A 19081-nucleotide genomic window follows, 5' to 3' on the forward strand; every position below is an offset into this window, starting at 1 on the left:
CAAGAGCTGATCTGTATGTGCATTTTGAGCTTGATTCACCTTATGAGTTTGACACACACGCATTCTCTCTTTCACACACACACACACACACACTCAGAGGCACGCTTATGAGGCGGACAGAGGAAAAGAAGCAGATTTCACAGAAAGATGAGTGGAAATAGCGAGAGGTTTAGAAGGTTTGCGGGTGTTCTCTAATGGATTTTTACTTTCGGACCGGCAGATTCTTTACCTGCATAAAATTCAGGACCGTATACCGCTCCCACCACTGGATTCAGCTTCCAGCCTGCACAGAAAACACACACACACACACACACACACACACACACACACACACACACACACACACACACACACAGGCACACACACGCACATATAGACACAGTGAATGTTAGCACTCTTACATTAGTGTCCGTTTAACTTGTATAAACTATATACCCTTCTATCTTTCCTATCCTTAAACCATAGATTAGCATACTGTCAAACCTAGAATGTCATTTCATATTCATATTCACTTAGTCGACTTCAATATTTGTCAAACCCTCAAAAAGGAGTTGTATGTTGTGTATAATTTGTAATATTAAGTACTGTATCATCTGCAAACACTTTGACTTTGAACCAATGGAAGAAAAGAAATAGTTATATCTGAGTATCATATTGTTTTTTTCTTTCTATATCATTCCATCCATCATTCATCCAGTCTGAAATACTGTAATTTATTGTTATTATCATAATATTATTATTATTGTTAGTAGTAGTAGTAGTAGTAGTAGTAAAAGTAGTAGTAATAGTAGTATTTCTATGATTTGAATGTTTTTGCTTGACTTTTTCTCTGTGTAAAGAAGCACTCACTCATTAACACACACACACACACACACACACATACACACACATACACACACACGTACAAGGGGAACAGATGTTTATTGTTATGTACTAGTTATTTCTTTTTCTATTTTTATTCAATTGTATTTTAGATGCTTTGGCAACACTCTTCACCTACCATTTGTGCCAATAAAGCAGATTGAATTGAATTGAGGGAGAGATGGAAGAGCGACATAGAGATAGATAGAAAGAGAGAGAGAGGGGGGGTGAGAGAGGTGGGCTGGGTGGAAAACAGTTTTGTGTGTGTGTGTGTGTGTGGTGTGTGTGTGTGTGTGTGTGTGTTAGTGAGGCTCGGTGACAGTGACGAATGGAAAACCCTTCAGGGCTCATTCTCTTTTTCTTTGCACCCCCAAACACGACAGAGGTGTGTGTGTGTGTATGTGTGTGGGGAGAGAGGGGTGCTGACATGTCTAGCCATTTAATTCCCTGCCTCGTTCGTCCATCCCTCCATCTCAACCTCCACCCCTCTTTCATTCCCTCCACATGAATGAGCGTCTGAGAAGAGAGCGATGGAGGAGAGAAACGCACCCTAAAGGCCTCTCTCTCTCTCTCTCTCCTTCTCTCTCCTTCTCTCTCCCTCTCTCTTTACGAATGACTCCCGGCTCTTTTTTTATTGGCTCTATTCATTTACCCATTCGCTCTCTCGTCCATCTACCGAATCCCCCCCCTCCTCCTCCCTCCTCCTCCTTTAAACGCCCCCTCCATCTCCAATCTTCCTCCTATTTGTACCACCACTTTTCCTCTTTTACCCCCTTTTGAAACTTTTTTTCTTGCCGAGGAAGAGAGGATTTCGCATCGTTTCAAACCAAATCAACGGCCTCTTTGACAAAATATTTGATTCCGTTAATCAACTCTTTCGGTCCGAAGGCAAAATCTGTCTCTTGGCGTCCGTTTGTAGCTCTTGGTTTCCATTCCATTCATATCAGGAGCTCAATGGGGAAGGATTGGATGATGATGATGCATTGCCCCCCCCCCCTCTTTTTGATAAATATAACTACAAGATCTGTCGCTCTGTCGTGCAGCCAGGTCTGTTGCTGGCAGTGAAAATGGAACGAGGGAGTAGGGGAATGACTTGAGAAAAACAGAAGAAAGCCAGGAGAAAGAGGAGAAGAAATGAAACGAGGAGGAGGATGATGGGGAAGAAATGGAAGGAAAGCAGCGATTAGAGGATGTAAACAAAAAAAAAAAAAGGGGGCGAGGGGAGAGAGGGGAGATAAAGAGGGAGGGAGGTCTTACCGTTTGTGTAAGGGTTCGCCACCTTTTTGTTGGTCATTACTCTGGCGGTGGCATTGTTGACCTGCGGCCGGACAGACGGAGGTTAGCAGGGGTGGTAGACTCACACACACACACACACACACACACACACACAGACACACCATAAACCACACACTTCTGTCTCCGAGCCATGTTGTTTTTTCACAATTCCGGCAAGCAAGGCTACATGCAGCAAGACAAAGATCTGATGCCGTGAAACACACCCGGAAACACCGATGGGAAATAAAAATATCAAATCAATCAGGAATGAGTGCACAAAAGTCTTAAATCATCTAAATTTAAGGCCTTAAAAAGTATTAAAATGTCTGAAATCCAGTTATTAGATTAGATATCTTATATTTTCACCATGTAAAGCCAGGTTCCTTAACACTGTATATCCACTCTTAGATTAATCCAGAACAGAGTTAGTACTATATTATGCATCATATCTAATTTACTAAACATGGACAACAGTTGAATTCAAAAAGCGGCTGAAAAGTAACCAGAATTATCCTTTAAGGTCAAAGAAACAGTTCACCCAGAAATGAAAATTTGAACATTATCTTCTCACCTTCATGTCAGGTGAAACACTGGTGAAGTTCATTATGTCAATATAATACAACTGAAGTGAATGGAGACTGTTACTTTAGAGTCCCAAAAAGGCAAAAAATTACCATAAAATAAAAAAAACAAACAAAAAAAAACAGTAAGGTAAATATTTTTTCGGACTGTTGGACCCACAGTTCAATCGTTTGGTGCCAGAACACTTGGACTATGCTGTGTTTAGTACTTTTCTGTTCATTTTTTGCCTTTTTTGGAACTCCAAAGAAACAGTCTCCATTCACTTCAGTTGTTTTGGAGAAGGCTGCTACAGAGCAGCGCTCGCAAACTCCCTGTGTGTTATACTGACATACAAACTTTGAACTGACATGAGGGTGAGTAGCGTCAAAAGTTCAATTTTTGGGTGAACTACTCCTTTAAAATTAGTTTAGGGTTAGGGCTTGAATTTGGGTTAAAGATTCGAATTAGGATTAGATTTAGTTTAGAGAAAGGGTTAAAAAGGGTTTTTAAACTGGCCTTAAATCCAGTCTAAAGTCTTAAAAATCTTGAAATCGTCTCTCTGAAGCCTGCAGATACCCTATTACAGTAATCCAACACAAAATCCATACAGACCTCCTGCTTCATAGCCATCAAAGCACCTTTCTCCTCTCACAGCAGGGGGTTAATCGGTGTTGGAGGTGGTGGGTGGTGGGAGGAAATCCCAGTCCAGAACCAGTTTAACACGTTTCCCTGCCTGCCGCAGTTAAGCATTTCCCCTCCGTCGCTAATTAAGGCTAATGGCTTCCATTTCCAGCGGGCCGGGCGGAGGTCGTTTAGCCCGAGGCTACGCTAGAGCGGCCCGGCCTGATGTGATGTATGGGGCCCCAGGTATTGTTTTATACCGTACAGAGATGATGCTAATGGGTGGGTAGGGAGTGGGGGGTGCGAAGACGGTGATAGTCAGATACAGAGCTAAAGAGTAGAGTTAGACCGACATAGCGGTTTACCAAGATATCAGGCCAATATTGGCCTTTTATTTAAAATCATATATCAGGCACTCATTGTTTTCCACCTCCAATATGATGGATATATGATGTAGTTTGTTTCATTGTAGATCTGTACACTGGTTGTCCATGGGAAGGCAGACAGGCATGCATGTGTATGGATAGAATTATTGTATCATGGGTTTTAATGGAGAGTTTTAGTGTCCCATGACGGTCTAAATGCGGTTTCAGAGGCTGGAAACACTGAATTCTTGGCATTTTTTCGCAAATGAGAGAGAGATGTGGGGCAAAACAGATGGGGAAAAAAAAGAGTGATTGGATAGATGGATAGATGGAGGGGGGTTTAGAACCCCCCTCCGATCCCCCATGAGGGGAAGACGATGTAAAAGCAGGACTAACTGCTGAGGTTTGAGGGTAAACAAGATTTATGGCTTAAAGGCATACTGGCAGATCTTTGATAGTTAATTTAAACATATTTATAGGGGGTGGACTTCAAAGTGGTGATGTCAAGCTCCAATCAAAAAACCACTGTGATCTCATGCACATGCCAAACACACACACACACACACACACACAACACAAACACTCATGGGTACAAGATAATTTACCATGTTCTTGAAAACATTGCAACTCGCACTTGCAAACATGCACACACGCAACGAGACTGCACACTGCTCTCTCTCTCTCTCTCTCTCTCTCTCTCTCTCTCTCCTTCTCTCTCTCTTTCTTCCACTCACACACACACACTTACGGATCAGGGTTCGGCATGCAGCGTTCAAGGTGCAGCAGGCAAAGGGGATGAACGGAGGAAGAGAGAAGAAAAGGGAAGAAAGCATGGCAGGCATCGTCAGGCAAACGGAGAGAGAGAGAGAGAGAGAGGAAAGAGAGAGAGAGAGAGAGAGAATTGGGGGGGTAGGGGGGTAGAAGAGGGACGGGAAAAAAAAAGGAAGGCACCTCTATTTTGCGTCCCTCTACGATTGTACCATTTAGTTTCTCCCGTGCGCGGTCGGCGTCTGCGCTCGTTTCAAATGTTACAAACCCAAAGCCCTGCGGTGGCCAGGGGAAGGAACGAGGCCCCCGGGGGGTGGGTTTGGAAAATAAAGAGAGAGAGAGAGAGAGAGAGAGAAGAAGGAAAGGAAAAGTAGAGAGAGAGGGGGACGAAATGATGACACAAAGAAAGGAGAGAAAGACACAAAGCGGAGGTGAGAGAGCTGCGGGTCGGGAGGAGGAGGAGGCCTAGAGATCTAGAAGCAGAAGCCACAGAGAGATGTGAAGGCGGTTAGAGAAGACACTAGAGTTAAGGAAAGCTAGGGACACAGCACATCAAACCACAGACAAGAGCTCTGATACACTTAAATCACCTTATCAGTGTGTGTGTGTGTGTGTGTGAGTGTGTGTGTGTGCACGTGCGTTTCTATCCCCTGTCCCGGCTAGGACTCCGCCGCAAGTACATTTACAGGATCAATTGGACATAATTGAATTAGCAGAGGGAATGAAAGCCTTCACGCGCACACACACACACACACACACACAATGCAGCCTTGTGTGTGTGTGTGTGTGTGTGTGTGGGGGGGGGGGGGGGTGGAGGGGGGCATGTCTGTGTGTGTGTGTGTGTGTGTTGCTGTAGGGTGCAGTTGCTCGGCTGGTGTGCAGGGGCCCTGTGGGAGAGCAGATAAGTGCCATACAATTACAATCTCCACGGCATCAGTCAGCCGTGACTCTCGGAGCCCTGGGACGCAGCTCGCTCAGGAGCCCCCCCCCCCCCCCCCCACCCTTGTCTGTGTGTGTCGGCTGGCTCAGACAGCGTATATATATGCGGTAAAAACGTGCCTCCGCCAGCCTGAACTCCGGAGCCTCGTCTGTCTGTGTCAACAGGCTTAAAGCAGGCAGAGAGCGAGTGTTTCAAAAAAAAAAAAAAAAAAAAATCCACTGTGATCGTTGATCACTGCCTGTATGGCGGGGTTTATGTTAAAAAAGTGTTTCTGTCTACCGTGTATTGAGTGATGCTTAATGTAGTCTAACTTACTGTGGTCTAAAGCAGTGAAACTTTTTCATATCAAGGACCTCTAATTTAGTCCACATTATGAGCCACAGACCCCCATTTGATGAGATTTTGTCTCTCAAACCCAAATCTGAGAATATTGTCATTGTTAGATAGGATTTTGTCCAGAATCCCATGACTATCTGTATTGTAGGTAGAGAGATAACAGAGAAACTATGATCAAAACAGTCATTCTTTGTCATTTTCTAACCGTGTTAACTTATTGTAAATGAAATAATTTAACAATATAACAATTCATCAATTTGCTGGGGACCCCCTGGAACCCCCTCAAGGACCCCTGGTGGTCCCCGGACCCCACGTTGAGAACCACTGGTCTAAAGCTAGGGGTTCTCGGCCATTTTCATGTCATGAACCCCCAAAGAGACACACATTAGGCCCCCATTTAATCAGGTTTAGTCGGGACCCATGTAGAACTGTCTACACTGTACGTGTGGGAGATAATAATGTGAAACCTATGATTATTATTAATAGTTATTCTTACAGAGACTTTGCAGTTGTGGCACAAATCAACCATGTCCACTGGAGAATTGGCTGTGCACAAATAATATGCGCTAGGAAAAGAGAGGTACCTGAAAAAGATTGTTTTGTGGATTGATTGTTTTTGTGGATTTTGTGGATCAATTCAGTAATGTTCCAAGACTCTAATAGTTCTAATAGTTTGATAAGGTAGATTTGTTTCCAAATTTAGGTTACTGTAACACAGTAAACTGTCTGTCAACACTATGTTCCCTCAGCCCTATGTTCCCTCAGATCAGTACCTCCGCCAATGAGGTAATGTTTCCGCCCCTTTCGCCCCCTAACCCTAACCCTAACCCTTACCCTCTGATGCTGAGGGAACATGGGGCTGAGGGAACATAGGGATGACCCCCCAGCGGGCTAATATCGCAAAGCAATGATGTAAATGTCAACCAGGGCTCAGCTATTGTTGCCCAAGCAGCCTGATCTTTGTGAAAATGCCGTGTCCAATTCGTGTGACATAATCCAATTCGTGCTATTGCCACGTAATCCAATTTGTGGTGGAGGAACGTATAGGCTAATGTTGACATAATTCATGTCGGATGGCACAGCTGAAAAATGATAGCCCACCACCATGGAGGCTCTGGCTTGGCTGGGGCCTGTTTGTGAACCTCCGTGTGTGTGACGCTCTCCTGGAAAAAATCCTTGCTGTGGCTTGCGGCTCCACGTGTGTCAGAGGAGACATATGGAACTCTACGGAGTCATTCCTATGTTCCCAGGGTCCTATATTCCCCAGTTCTACATATGTGCTCTCCCAGGATCCTATATTCCCAAGGTCCTATGTTCCCAGGGTCCTATGTTCCCCAGCTCTATATAGCATATAATGGGAACCTGAAAAAGATGTCCCCCAGCTCTGTATTCGCTTAATATGGTTAGTTAGGGTTAGGGTTAGGGTTAGGTTGGTTGTGTGTAGATGTTTACCCAGAGCTCTGACCACAGCTGTTAGGGTTAGGGTTAAACATAGGACCCTGGGAACATAGGACCATGGGAGAGCACATATGTAGAACTGGGGAACATAGGACCCTGGGAACATAGGACCCTTTGTCATGTTCCCATTATGTGCCATATAAATCTGGGGAATATAGGACCCTGGGAACACAGGACCCTGGGAACATAGGACCCTGGGAACATAGATACGCTCCCAAGTCTACACCCTCCCCGGCCGACGTGGGGGTGGCACAACGACAGGATCATGGAGCACATCGGGAATTGGCAACGACAAAAATTTCATTTCATGAAATTTTCTGAGATCACGTTGTGCCCATGAGCTATCGACCTCCAATACGGCCGCCACAGGGTGTGTTACATCACCTGAAAGCCCTCTACACATCCTCTAGTTGGGTTAATTTCTATTGAGGTACACTATTATGAGATCAAACGTCTTGTTTTGCTCCCCGGGGAACCCCCCTCCTCGAGAACCACCGACGCTCCCTGGACCCCACTTTGAGAACCCCCCGTCTAGCGCAACGCAAGTCTAATTCCTCATCTACATAAACTGGCCGTGTTCTTCCCTTCTCTCTGCCTCCCTACCCGCCTCCCCCACCGAACGGAGCCTCCGACAACAAGTGTGGTCCCCCGTTCTCATTTCTCCCGGCCTGCTTTGTCACCGCTGAGTTATGGCGCGGAGGCAGAGAGTGAACTCCATTAGATATGCCTGGCAGACACGCCTGTTGGACAAGCAGCCGGTCCTTTTAGCTTATGTATCCCGGGCCAGTCGCTGCCCTGTAATTGCTTTGCCAGATAATATGTGCGAACGGCACCCGGCGCCCGTGATCTCGTATGCATATACAGGATCCGCTGCCTTCCGCCGGGCATAAATAACACATGGGCCTGCCCTTGAGAGAGTGGGGGGAGGGGGGGAGCAGATAAAAAATACATTTAAAACTGCGAAGTGGGAGCGGAATTAATCCTTCTGACATTTTGTTGCCACGTATACGTACATTCGCAGCTCTTCACCCTTAATGCAGATAGCTCGCTTTCTTTTCCTTTATCATGTGGAAATAATTAGCGTTCTTGGGAATGCGAGACGCGCTACCTGTTTTTTTTTTTGTTTTTTTTTTACAGTGGCTGACAAGCACTGAATGTAAACAGGGCTTTTTAAAGGGGAACTAAGAGTGGTTATCGATGGATGTGGGTTCCTCGAAAGACAAGACAGGAACCAAGCTGCTGTATTAAGAACTATGTAAACCATCTGGTCTGCATTACCTTATGAATTGTGCTGAGGATCAGTGAAGTACTAAATCAGATGATGGGTAAACTATGACCTCCAGTTGGTGATAAGGCATCACAACCATCTGCTAATCACTCTTTGCTTTGGTGTTTCTGCACTGCACTTCCCAGAGATCACCTGTCAATCAAACAGTGTTGTCCAGTACTGTGACGTCTTTTTCCTTGGAATTTCTGTTGATGAAGTTTCTGTAGGTGGCGCTCTTTTCTTTGTCTGTTCAGCCATGGTGGCTATCGCTGCTCATGCTACCTACCCAGTTCTTCTTCTATTTATTTCAAACAAACCGCAAACGTAAAATGCTCAGCTACACCAGACGTGTTTATGTTCCGTCCATTTGTGTTGGAAGGGTCAAATCAGATACGCAGCCATGTACTTCAATGCAGCTGCTCCATTGGCTGCAGCATGTTGACGGATCTGAAAGATCTGAGCCAGATCGGAGCTTCAACTTTGGAGATACACATGGCTTCTATTTTTCTTGGACTACACAGCGGTCTGTTGGGTTTTTTGACCCGTACAAATATCTATAAATGCTAGGGTTTTGCTTAGTATAGTCATAGGATACATAAACCAATGTCAGTTAAATAAATGTTGGAGTTGAGGTTATCTATGGATAGCCTGCCATAAGTATCCTACATGGGAGATTAAGGTTCCTCACGGTACAACTTTGTACCGCTTATGGAACAATAAGCAGATAATTGTGTTCACTTACTCATGGATAAAATGTAGATAGGTGCAACACAACAAGCAAGAACAGACCTGGTGTAGCAGCTGAAAATGGGGAGCGTATCTATGTTCCCAGAGTCCTATGTTCCCAAGGTCCTATGTTCTCAGAGTCCTATGTTCCCAGGGTCCTATATTCCCCAGATTTATATGGCACATAATGGGAACATGACAAAGGGTCCTATGTTCCCAGGGTCGTATGTTCCCTAGTTCTACATATGTGCTCTCCCAGGGTCCTATGTTCAGAGGGTCCTATGTTTAACCCTAACCCTAACTAACCATATTAAGCGAATACAGAGCTGGGGAACATCTTTTTCAGGTTCCCATTATGTGCTAAAGAGAGCTGGGTAACATAGGACCTTGGGAACATAGGACCCTAAAATGCCGTGTTGCAACTGGGCCGCTGCAAGTTCGGATACGTGAACGTTCCGCATGCTGGGAAGTTTAGCCGTTACTGTGCGCCAGAGGATTTTTCCCAGGAAAGAGCTACCAGACTCCGGGTGTTTAGAACAGACAACGTAAAAGCTTTCGTAAACTGGATATAGGTTGAACCACTGTTGTATTATATCAGTTGGTGATAGAGAGGAGCAACATTGACTTCCTTACATGAAAATGTTGCGGTTAATGCTTTAATATATACTCATTTCCATCTTATTAGCATGCGCTCAGTTTGCATTCTGTCCTGGATTGTCTCCTGTATAGCTGGGTTGTAGTATATTAGCATACAGTTTATTTTTACCTCTTGGCAGTGAAGGTGGGGAGGCTAACTGGGCAAGACAGTGTGTGTTTGCAGACTGTGTGAATCCTGATGTCAGCGTTAAGCTAAGTGGGACCAACTTATTGTATGTCACAATGTATGGCAGGCAGTAAGGTGTGAGAGCCGCCTGGAGGCGAGAGACTCGCTGATATGTTAGTAATTATTATTAGACAGAGGGAAAGAGACCTGAGAGAGAGAGAGAGAGAGAGGGAGAGAAAGAGAGAGAGAGGGAAAGGTCGGGTAGAAAATAGTATGTGTGTGTGTGAACTTATGTTACAGCACACTTACCTTGGAGCCTCGCTCGTTAAAAATAATCTCCACGTCTAAAATCTTCCCAAATTGCTGGAGAGGGAAGAAAGAGAGAGAGAGGGAGAGAGAGGGAGAGAGAGAGGGGAGAGGAGGACGGGAAGGGAAAAGGAGGGCAAGGAATGAAGAGAAAAGTGGGAAAGGAGAGAAATTAATTACGACATGTCACATTCAACCTGGGCTGATTGCACTGCTCTCTCCTACTCTAAAATAATAATAATAATAAAAAAAAAAAAAAAAACCCTTACTCAGTTAATCCAAACTTAATAAAACACTATACAGCTCCATGCACCCCACCCCCTCCCCCTTCCCCCCTCCCCCTCCTCCTAAAAAAAAAAAAAAGGTCAAGCAGTCAACGCTCGGAAATTAACCAACTCCTCTTCACCCGACAATGAGATTAATAAAATATCCATTTCCTCTTAATGCCGTTTAATGCTGTGTTTGCTCTGTCGTGGTAATAAAGAGAGGCGTGTGAGTGTGTGTGTGTGTGTGTGTGTGTGTGTGTGTGTGTGTGTCAGAGACTTAAGGCGATGGTGGAAGCTATACGGTGTTAATGAACATTACGGCGGGCGGATGCGGAGCGCTATAGTGGCACGCGCCGCTGCTCTTAATGACGCCCATCATCTTGTTTTCCTCTCCCCTCTCTTTCTCTCTCTCTCTCTCTCTCTCTCTCTCGGTAAAAAAGAACGAGGGAGAGTATTTTTAGAGGAGGCGGAAGGCCCCTTTTCTCAATTAAAACAGTGTGTGTGTGTATGTGGTGGGGGTGGGGGGTGGGTGGGAATGAAGGGATAGCCCATCAAGGCTAATGATAAACCATACATTTGTTTATGCGCTCAGGATGAAGACCATCATCGTAATTACCTGTCACACACACACACACACACACACACACACACACACACACCCCACCTCGGCGCCTATAGGTTCTCAGCTGATCAGGCTCTTAATGGCCTTGATTGGCTCCATGCTTCATTTTAATTGGCTAATTAGAGTCAGACTCGGTCGGTGCCGGCCACGCCTTTCCGACGGATTCGATGGGGGGGGGGGGTTGCGAGCGTGCGGCTGTCATGCTTATGGGTTTAAATATGATATGAGACCTCGCTTTATGGCTCTTTATACATGGTAAACACCACCGTGTCATACTGTATGTGCTAGTCAGGGAGTAGTGGAAGGGATATGGCCCTTTGTTGTATGGCTAATCGTAGGCTTGGATGTACAGTAGAGATATGGGACTACATGCAGCTAGGGTTAGACTGATTTACAAATCTGGGGCCGGATTCACCAACATGTTCTTAAGATAGTTCTTAAGAAATGACATAAGAGGAAATTTTAGGAAGTTCTTAAGAAGGCTCTTAAGTGCAATTCCTCAATATTTTCTTAGTAACAGTCTCATTTCTTCCGAATTTCTTTAATTTTCCTACTTAAGAACTTCTCAAAATAGGGCCTGAATTAATTCTGGTTAATAAACTTTAGGGTTACTGCCATTGAGGCTAGGAGGCAAGGCTAGGAGGCTAAGAGACAAGGCTAGGAGGCAACCCAAAGTGCTTCCATCTACAAAACAATTGGGAAAAACCTATTTAGGGCAACTAGAGCAAAGATTTAAACATTGGTTGCTGTTGGTAACTGTGAAATTTGCAGCTTATTTTCAACAGACATGAGACAGAGGCCTACCTGGCCCTACACCAAATAAAGCTTTACAATAAATGTTCATCTTAATGTTAGGTGTAGGGGAACCTATGAAGACTTTGAACTATAACCTACTTGTCTAAAATGTGTTTAAATATATGATATTAGAGGCTTACCTTTTCACTGTAGGAGTTTTAAGAGGTGAAGGACTGTCTTAAAGTTAAGAAAAAAAATCAAGAACAAATTTGAGAACTTTCATTTCAAGAATATCAATTTATTTGTAAGTTTTTTCTTAGGAAGAAACATAAGAAGAAAGTTAAGAAAATATCTGTTTTTGAGAATAGCGTTTTTTCCTATTTTTTTTCTTAAGACTAAAGTTAAGAAAAAAATGGCACTTTGAAACCTGCCTCACTCTACCTTAAGGAGCTGCTAACCCGCCTAAAAGAAGTTCTGAGAATGGATTCAATGAAGAGATTTAGAGTATACTCATACAGTCCTTCCTGATGAAATCCATGCTTCTTCCACTCACTCATCAGAATTTGTACATTGTAGTTAAATGTTTAGGTTTACCTCTTTTCATCTTGTTGTCCTTGTTTTTAGCTGTATATTTATTCTGTGTAAGTACATTGAGTGCAACGGAAAAACCAGAGTCAAATTCCTTGAATGTGTACATACTTGGCCAATAAAGCTGATTCTGATTCATAAATAGTCCCAGTCACTTTTTTACCACTCAGGCACTTAAACCAGAAGAGTTCAAGTTCAGACTAAATGTCACATCTTCCCATTCGTCCACAACAGCTCACTGTAAATACATCATTTCATGCTCCTTGGTGGAGAAGCTACAGTTCACATTTACATCACAAATATGGAAGTGACATTATTACAAGGATAACATTAATGAAAAAGTACGTTGCCATTTTATACCATCTTACGAGATGTATTCTTCCAAATGAACAATCTGAATGACCGTTGTTAGATTTTCATTGCACATTTTTTTTTTCATTTAATGCTTTTTGTGAATGAATTCTTAATTTAAAGGGCAGTGAATGGGTTTCCCTACCCTTGAATAGGTGTGAGATGGGTCACCCTGCCTTAAAAGAGCTGCTAACACTAAAATAATGTCATTAGTTTGGGTTTCAATGGAGAGTTTTAGTGTCCCATGATGGTCTAAATGCTGTTTCAGAGGCTTTTCCACCCTGAGAAGAATAAAACTCTGGGAGATATAGTGAATATGTGTCATTTTTTGGGCATTTAAAATGAGTCAGATTTAAAAAATACTGAATATCAGTGCAAACTATCAGCACTTTCAGTACAAAAATATCACCATGGGCCTTCAAAAACCTGTATTGGTCGAACCCGAGTGCGACCTAGCCGCTAGTCTTGTGTTGGAGCCTGTGCTGTAGCTGCAGTGCTGCCGGTGTGAACCCCTGGCTATGTGCAGCAGGCAGCAAGCTAACCTCGCCAGGCAGTATGGTAATGCTCAGCCTTGCGCTTCCCCATAACTAGACCTTGAATCAACTAGTTTATTTCAATAAATTAATAAACATGGCGCAGGCAGCGGAGCGCGGGCAAGGTCACGGCATCTCAGCGCCAGAAGAAGGGGGGGGGGAAACTCTGCCAGCAAAACACACAAACACACACACACACACACACACACACACACATCAGATGATATACATACATACTTTGCATACATCACATCCATGTTGCAAAGCCGCGCATGATCTATTTACGTGCGTAAGATGAATATATGCACACACTCAAGTCAAAGGAGGAGCAAAAAATGTCCATCTTAACAACTCATTTAATGGAGCACACAGTCTCAAAATGTGACAAAATCTAGATAATTTCACGTTTCCAATGCAAATCGGATTGTCTCAAGAATTCTGTTGAATCAAGTGTCATGTATGTTCTTGATGCTAGTGCAGTGATCTGCCATGTTTCAAGATATGGACAAAAAATGTGTGTAATGGTGTATAATATGATGAGCTACAACAAGAAGATTTTCAAGGATCTTTTGTTAAAAAAACCAAAAAAAACAGCTACATTAAGTATTTATTGATGCCCCCCCTTCTCATATTCCATTGTTTGCTTTATGTCATTTGTGTATGCATTGTGTATGTAATGTAATGTATGTGTTTAATGTCAAGTCTGTAAAATAAAAGGGAAAAAAAAAACAAAAAAACACCAGAACCACGTGAAACTGCATTGGAAACAAGTGGAATCGCACTTTTTCCCTTATTTTTGACTTGTTAAGATGGGTTTTCTTTGCAGTGTGTGTGTGTGTGTTTGTGTGTGTGTGTGTGTGGATAGTGTAGAGGTTTAGGGCTGCAGACAGCACGGATCAGCGGCGCTCTCTCCCTCTCTCTCTCTCGCTCTCTGTCTGGGTCTCGGGCCCCAGTGAGAGCCCCATCCACGGCCCGCTGAACAAGTCATTTACCCCGACTACCTCTGTTTTCTCTCCGCTCGCAGTTTCTCTGCGTTTCTCCTCCTCCCGATGGAAGGTTGTAATTGTAGTGTGTGTGTGTGTGTGTGTGTGTGTGTGTGTGTAGAGGCTGGTGAGAATCAGTCTTAGTCTCATACTCAGTCTTAAAATCCAGTTTTTTGCTTTTGTTTCCAATGCGGTTTCACTTCATCCAGAGACGTGTCAATTTCTTGAAACGAGAGACGAGTATCAAGTATCAAGATAATGACACTTAAGGAAAATCCATTGATTTGCATTGGAAACAAGTGACATTTTCTCACTCCAATGGCAGATTTTTTCATTTGCTTTAAGAAAAATAAGATTCTACGACTCACCACTAGGTTAAATGACTTGTTAAGAAGGATATATTTTTCCAGTGTGGCTATTTAATCTACTCGCCTGAAGAGTAAAAAAAATAAATAGCCGAGGATCATTCTCGCTATCCTCTGTGGATCAGCCTCCAGTGGGTGTGTATGCATGTGTGTGTGTGTGTGTGTGTGAGCAGCCGCTCAATCCAGCGGGCGTGTCCTGCAGATCAGATCATTAAGAATGGAGGCAAATGAAAGCGGTCCTCCACTCAGCCTAATGAGTGGGATGAAAGCTACCTTTAATTGTTGTCCACAATGGCCGCGTTATTTCATTAGGACTAATTACCCTGTCAGCGATGCCGGCGGTGAGGCAGGCCAACAGACCACACACACACACACATATGCACACACACACACACACACACACAAATACAGCCCCAGCTAGCACAAACTCAATAATCTTGATCAATGAGCTGATGAACAAGAAACAAGAGAGGTAATATAGCGATGAGGCTTGTTTTTTTGTCCGCGGATGCGATCACACCTATAGTTCATTCTCTTTGGAAACCAGTGGAAAAGTTTACTTTGTAGCGTTTTTGGATTCGGTTCAATGAGGTTCACGCTGCCCAATTACAAGCGAACACACAGGGGCTTGTAAACAAAAGTCACATGACTCACAAGAAGCTTGTTTATTGGACAGAGTTGTGGTAACCTGTCATCCTGCTAGGTTAAAGCAGTGATTCTCAACCTTTTTCATATCCAGGACCCCCAATTTAGTCCGCATTAGGGCCACGGACCTCTGACCCAAATCTGAGAATATTTTTATTGTTAGATATGATTTTGTCCAGAATTCCATAACCATCTGTATTGTAGGTAGAGAGATAACAGAGAAACTATGATCAGACAAGCCATTCTTCTACATTCTCGAATTGTGTTCACTTCTTATATAAATTCATCAATTTGCTGGGGACCCCCTGGAACCCCCTCAAGGACCCCTGGTGGTCCCCGGACCCCACGTTGAGAACCACTGGGTTAGAGAGTCAAAACAAATCTGATATCAGTCTCTGTAACTTCAGCTGTCATTTCCCTTCTCTGGTGTTCATACCAGTTAAGAACTCATGAAGAATTAGCTGTATATGAGCATCAGTCCAGACTTGTTATGCTAGGCTTTCCAAGCATGAGGAACTGCTGGCTATCAGACGTCAACATCCGTCTCCTTCTACCCACAAACCTTTGCGTTTTGGGGTCGTTTCCTGTAGCTGGTTCAGATTCCATTCTCACTTGAGTGATCCCACAACTAGGTAACTCTGCCTCTAGCCAGCCACCAGATTACATTTGTTCTTGTCAATACGCAATACGATGAAGAAGCCTCTCAAATTTAGACATCTGACATCTAAAACCATTGGAAGTGTCTCTTCATCTAAGTTCTGCATGAGCAAAATGACCCATCTTGCATTGTCAACCTATTTAAAGGGTTAGCCATCTTCTTTCAGCTTTTTCTTGTAGTCGCGATTGAGAGTTTCTAAAGGTAGACGTTCCTCTACAGCCTAGGCGACAGAACAGTTGCTTGAGAACTGAGCAGATGTGTCTGTTAGCAAACCTACAAAACTCAACTCTGAAAGCTAACGTTCGAGACGAGGCTAACGTAGCTTTATCAAAGACTGTACTTCTCTCTCTAGCTCTTCTACTCAACATTAGCATGTTAGCAAATCATGGCAGCAAGGAGACGGAGAAGCTCCTTTGGTCCGTACTGCAAAACCTCTCCTCTCAGCGACTTGCCGTAAGAAGCTAGCCCAACGGTACACATAAAAATGGCCGCCACTCCAACCATCCAGGAACGTTGAATGGGAATGACCGTTCTATCCAAGTTTGGTGGCCTAGGTACTCAGTTCCGGTCCTTGAGGTTCAGTGTCCGGCAGGTTTTTGCCACTCTCAGGTGGTTAATGAGCCACACCTGACACCCTTACTTAACACTGCGCTACAACCCTTGTTCCCAGGGTCCTATGTTCCCCAGATTTATGTGGCACATAATGGGAACATGACAAAGGGTCCTATGTTCCCAGGGTCCTAAGTTTAACCCTAACCCCAACGCTAACCCTAACTAACCATATTAAGCGAATACAGAGCTGAGGAACATCTTTTTCAGGTTCCCATTATGTGCTATATAGAGCTGGGGAACATAGGACCCTGGTAACATAGGACCTTGGGAACATAGGACCCTGGGAGAGCACATATGTAGAACTGGGGAACATAGGACCCTGGGAACATAGGATCCTTTGTCATGTTCCCATTATGTGCCATATAAATCTGGGGAACATAGGACCCTGGGAACATAGGAATGACTCCTTACGTACCACCAACATGTAATTTGGTGTTAAGTTGTGCTCATTTTATATATCTGTGTGAGTTCAGGTTGAGGAAGCCAGTCCATGTGCCTGTACTGTGTAAGCAGGGCGACGTGTGTTAGCATATGTGTGCCTCGCCTAATACCTACCTACTGTTTGTTCATGCCTTCAGATCTATCACTCGGTTCACAAAACTACAGCGCTGTTTTCTTCCAGCCTTCCCCGCCGCCTGTTGTTTTTTTTTTTTCTTCTACTTTTTCTCTCTCCTCCTCGTCCATCCCCATTCCAGTGTCGGGTCTGAGACAGCAGTCGTCTCCATTAGTCCAAATTAGAGCTGTTTTCCACCGGAGGAGAGAGAAGTGTAAATCAACCCCAGCAAACACACACTGGCTCGCAATCGCAGCGTGGCGCTCTCAGTGCCAAGGACTCTTTTCACACAAACACTGACTGGAAATGCTGGCTTGTTTAAACCTAATAGGCCTGGGGAGTCACACTGTATGTGTGTGTATGTGTCTTATCAGAATGGAGTTTTACATGTTGAATATGGACCCAAATACAAACGCTTTCTGCATCATGACTGTTAGTTTTAGGCTAATAACATTCAAATTAGCTGACATTTCATTAAAAACGTGCAGATTTGCATATCAGTAGATAAAGAGTTGACTTTATGAATGAATTTCAAAGGGATTTAGATTTTTTTTTTCATTTTTACAAAATACAAGGTAGCCTATATGGTGATTTTTCACAATTTTACATGCAAAATACCCCATAAAGATTAGTTGGAGTAGGTCATAGGTCAGTTTAGCTGGAAAAATGTTTGCATATGGGGAATATGTCATTGCGAGAAAATGTCCGTTAAAGCATTTTTTGAAGCTAATTTTGCGCATGGTGTACTTGCTACCTTGTATAAAAATATGTAAATTAACTATTTCTAGTCGTTTTTGATGATTGCTTTGTATATTCTATGAAACTACAGTAGTTATAAAAGCAAAGGTAACACTTTACAATAAGGGTACATTAATTAAGGGTTAGTTAATGCTTAATAGCATTAACTAAATCTTAATTAGCAGTTAACTAATGTGTCTGGTAATCATTTACTAATGGTGTTCATGTTAACTAAGGTATTAATTTATACATTATTTAATAGTCATCTTTATAAACTATTACTAAACTATTACTAACTATTAATTACCCTAATTAAGGGTTAGTCAATGCTTTTTAAGCATTAACTAACCCTTAATTAACTAATCCTTATTGTAAAGTGTTACCAAAGCAAAATATTATGCCTCCAAATTGATCAATCCAGGCAAAATCAGCATTTTCACCTGTGGTGCCTCGACTTAATGGTAAATAGACCTTTAACTCGTCTCGCTCTCCTTCTCCTCCATCCTAAACAAACAGCTTAATCGCCTTCATCAACACAAACACTCCGGCACCGAGGGGAGACAACGCAACGGCGAGGCAGAGCCTTTCTAACTACCCACTCAGTGTAAAATGGCTCCATTTCTACACTGATATGTTGATGTAAATTACCTGATTTTCAGATTATAATTACACCTTGCCTCCTCAGAGGCGACGCCGGTTAGAATGGAGCCTTATGGAATAATTGGGAAGGCAAATGAGAGTGTAGCCGTGAACAAGAGACATTAAAAAGAATTCCCTTGCTGGGAACGCTGGGCTACCTGGAACGCTGGAAGCCTCCAGAACAGGTGATTAGGCAGGAGTAGGTGTCATTAAAACTCCATTAGCACAAAACCCAACCCCCGGCGCTCACCGCAAACACACACACACACACACACTGCTGAGGTAGGCCATAAGTGTTTGCGCGCATGTGTGTGTGTGTGCGAGACAAGGGAGTGCATGTGCATGTGTGCGAGTGTCTAATGACTCATTTAGGACCCCTACCTCTGGGAGTGTGACAGTAAGGACCCTCTTGCGGCTGGCTCACTAAGTGCCTGCTTATTAATTAAACATAGCCGAGGCTCAGGGGACGGCAGCGGCCCCCGCATAGCGCCTTGTCAAGTTTCACTCTGTGTGGGGCTAAATGAACAGGGTCCTTCTGCGTCCGCG

General features: G+C 43.6%; 1 protein-coding gene across 1 annotated transcript in view; it reads right to left on the bottom strand.

Moving 5' to 3' along the window:
- Positions 1–229: 229 nt before the first annotated feature.
- Positions 230–19081, bottom strand: part of LOC139662362 (RNA binding protein fox-1 homolog 3-like) — a gene marked incomplete at its 3' end in the record, with an annotated part of 41784 nt that continues 22932 nt past the window's right edge. Inside the window, exons 3-6 of the mRNA XM_071541024.1 lie at positions 10251–10304; positions 4635–4727; positions 2119–2179; positions 230–283 (exon numbers count right to left, since the gene is read on the bottom strand). Of these exons, the coding sequence (XP_071397125.1) occupies positions 230–283; positions 2119–2179; positions 4635–4727; positions 10251–10304 (262 nt within the window). The remainder of the gene's footprint in view (positions 284–2118; positions 2180–4634; positions 4728–10250; positions 10305–19081) is intronic.

This window comes from Centroberyx affinis, unplaced genomic scaffold (assembly GCF_046629955.1).
Source record: "Centroberyx affinis isolate AG114_WGS23_722 - 3 ecotype Tasmania unplaced genomic scaffold, CSIRO-AGI_Caff_v1 ptg003774l_1, whole genome shotgun sequence".
NCBI classification, from domain to species: domain Eukaryota; kingdom Metazoa; phylum Chordata; class Actinopteri; order Beryciformes; family Berycidae; genus Centroberyx; species Centroberyx affinis.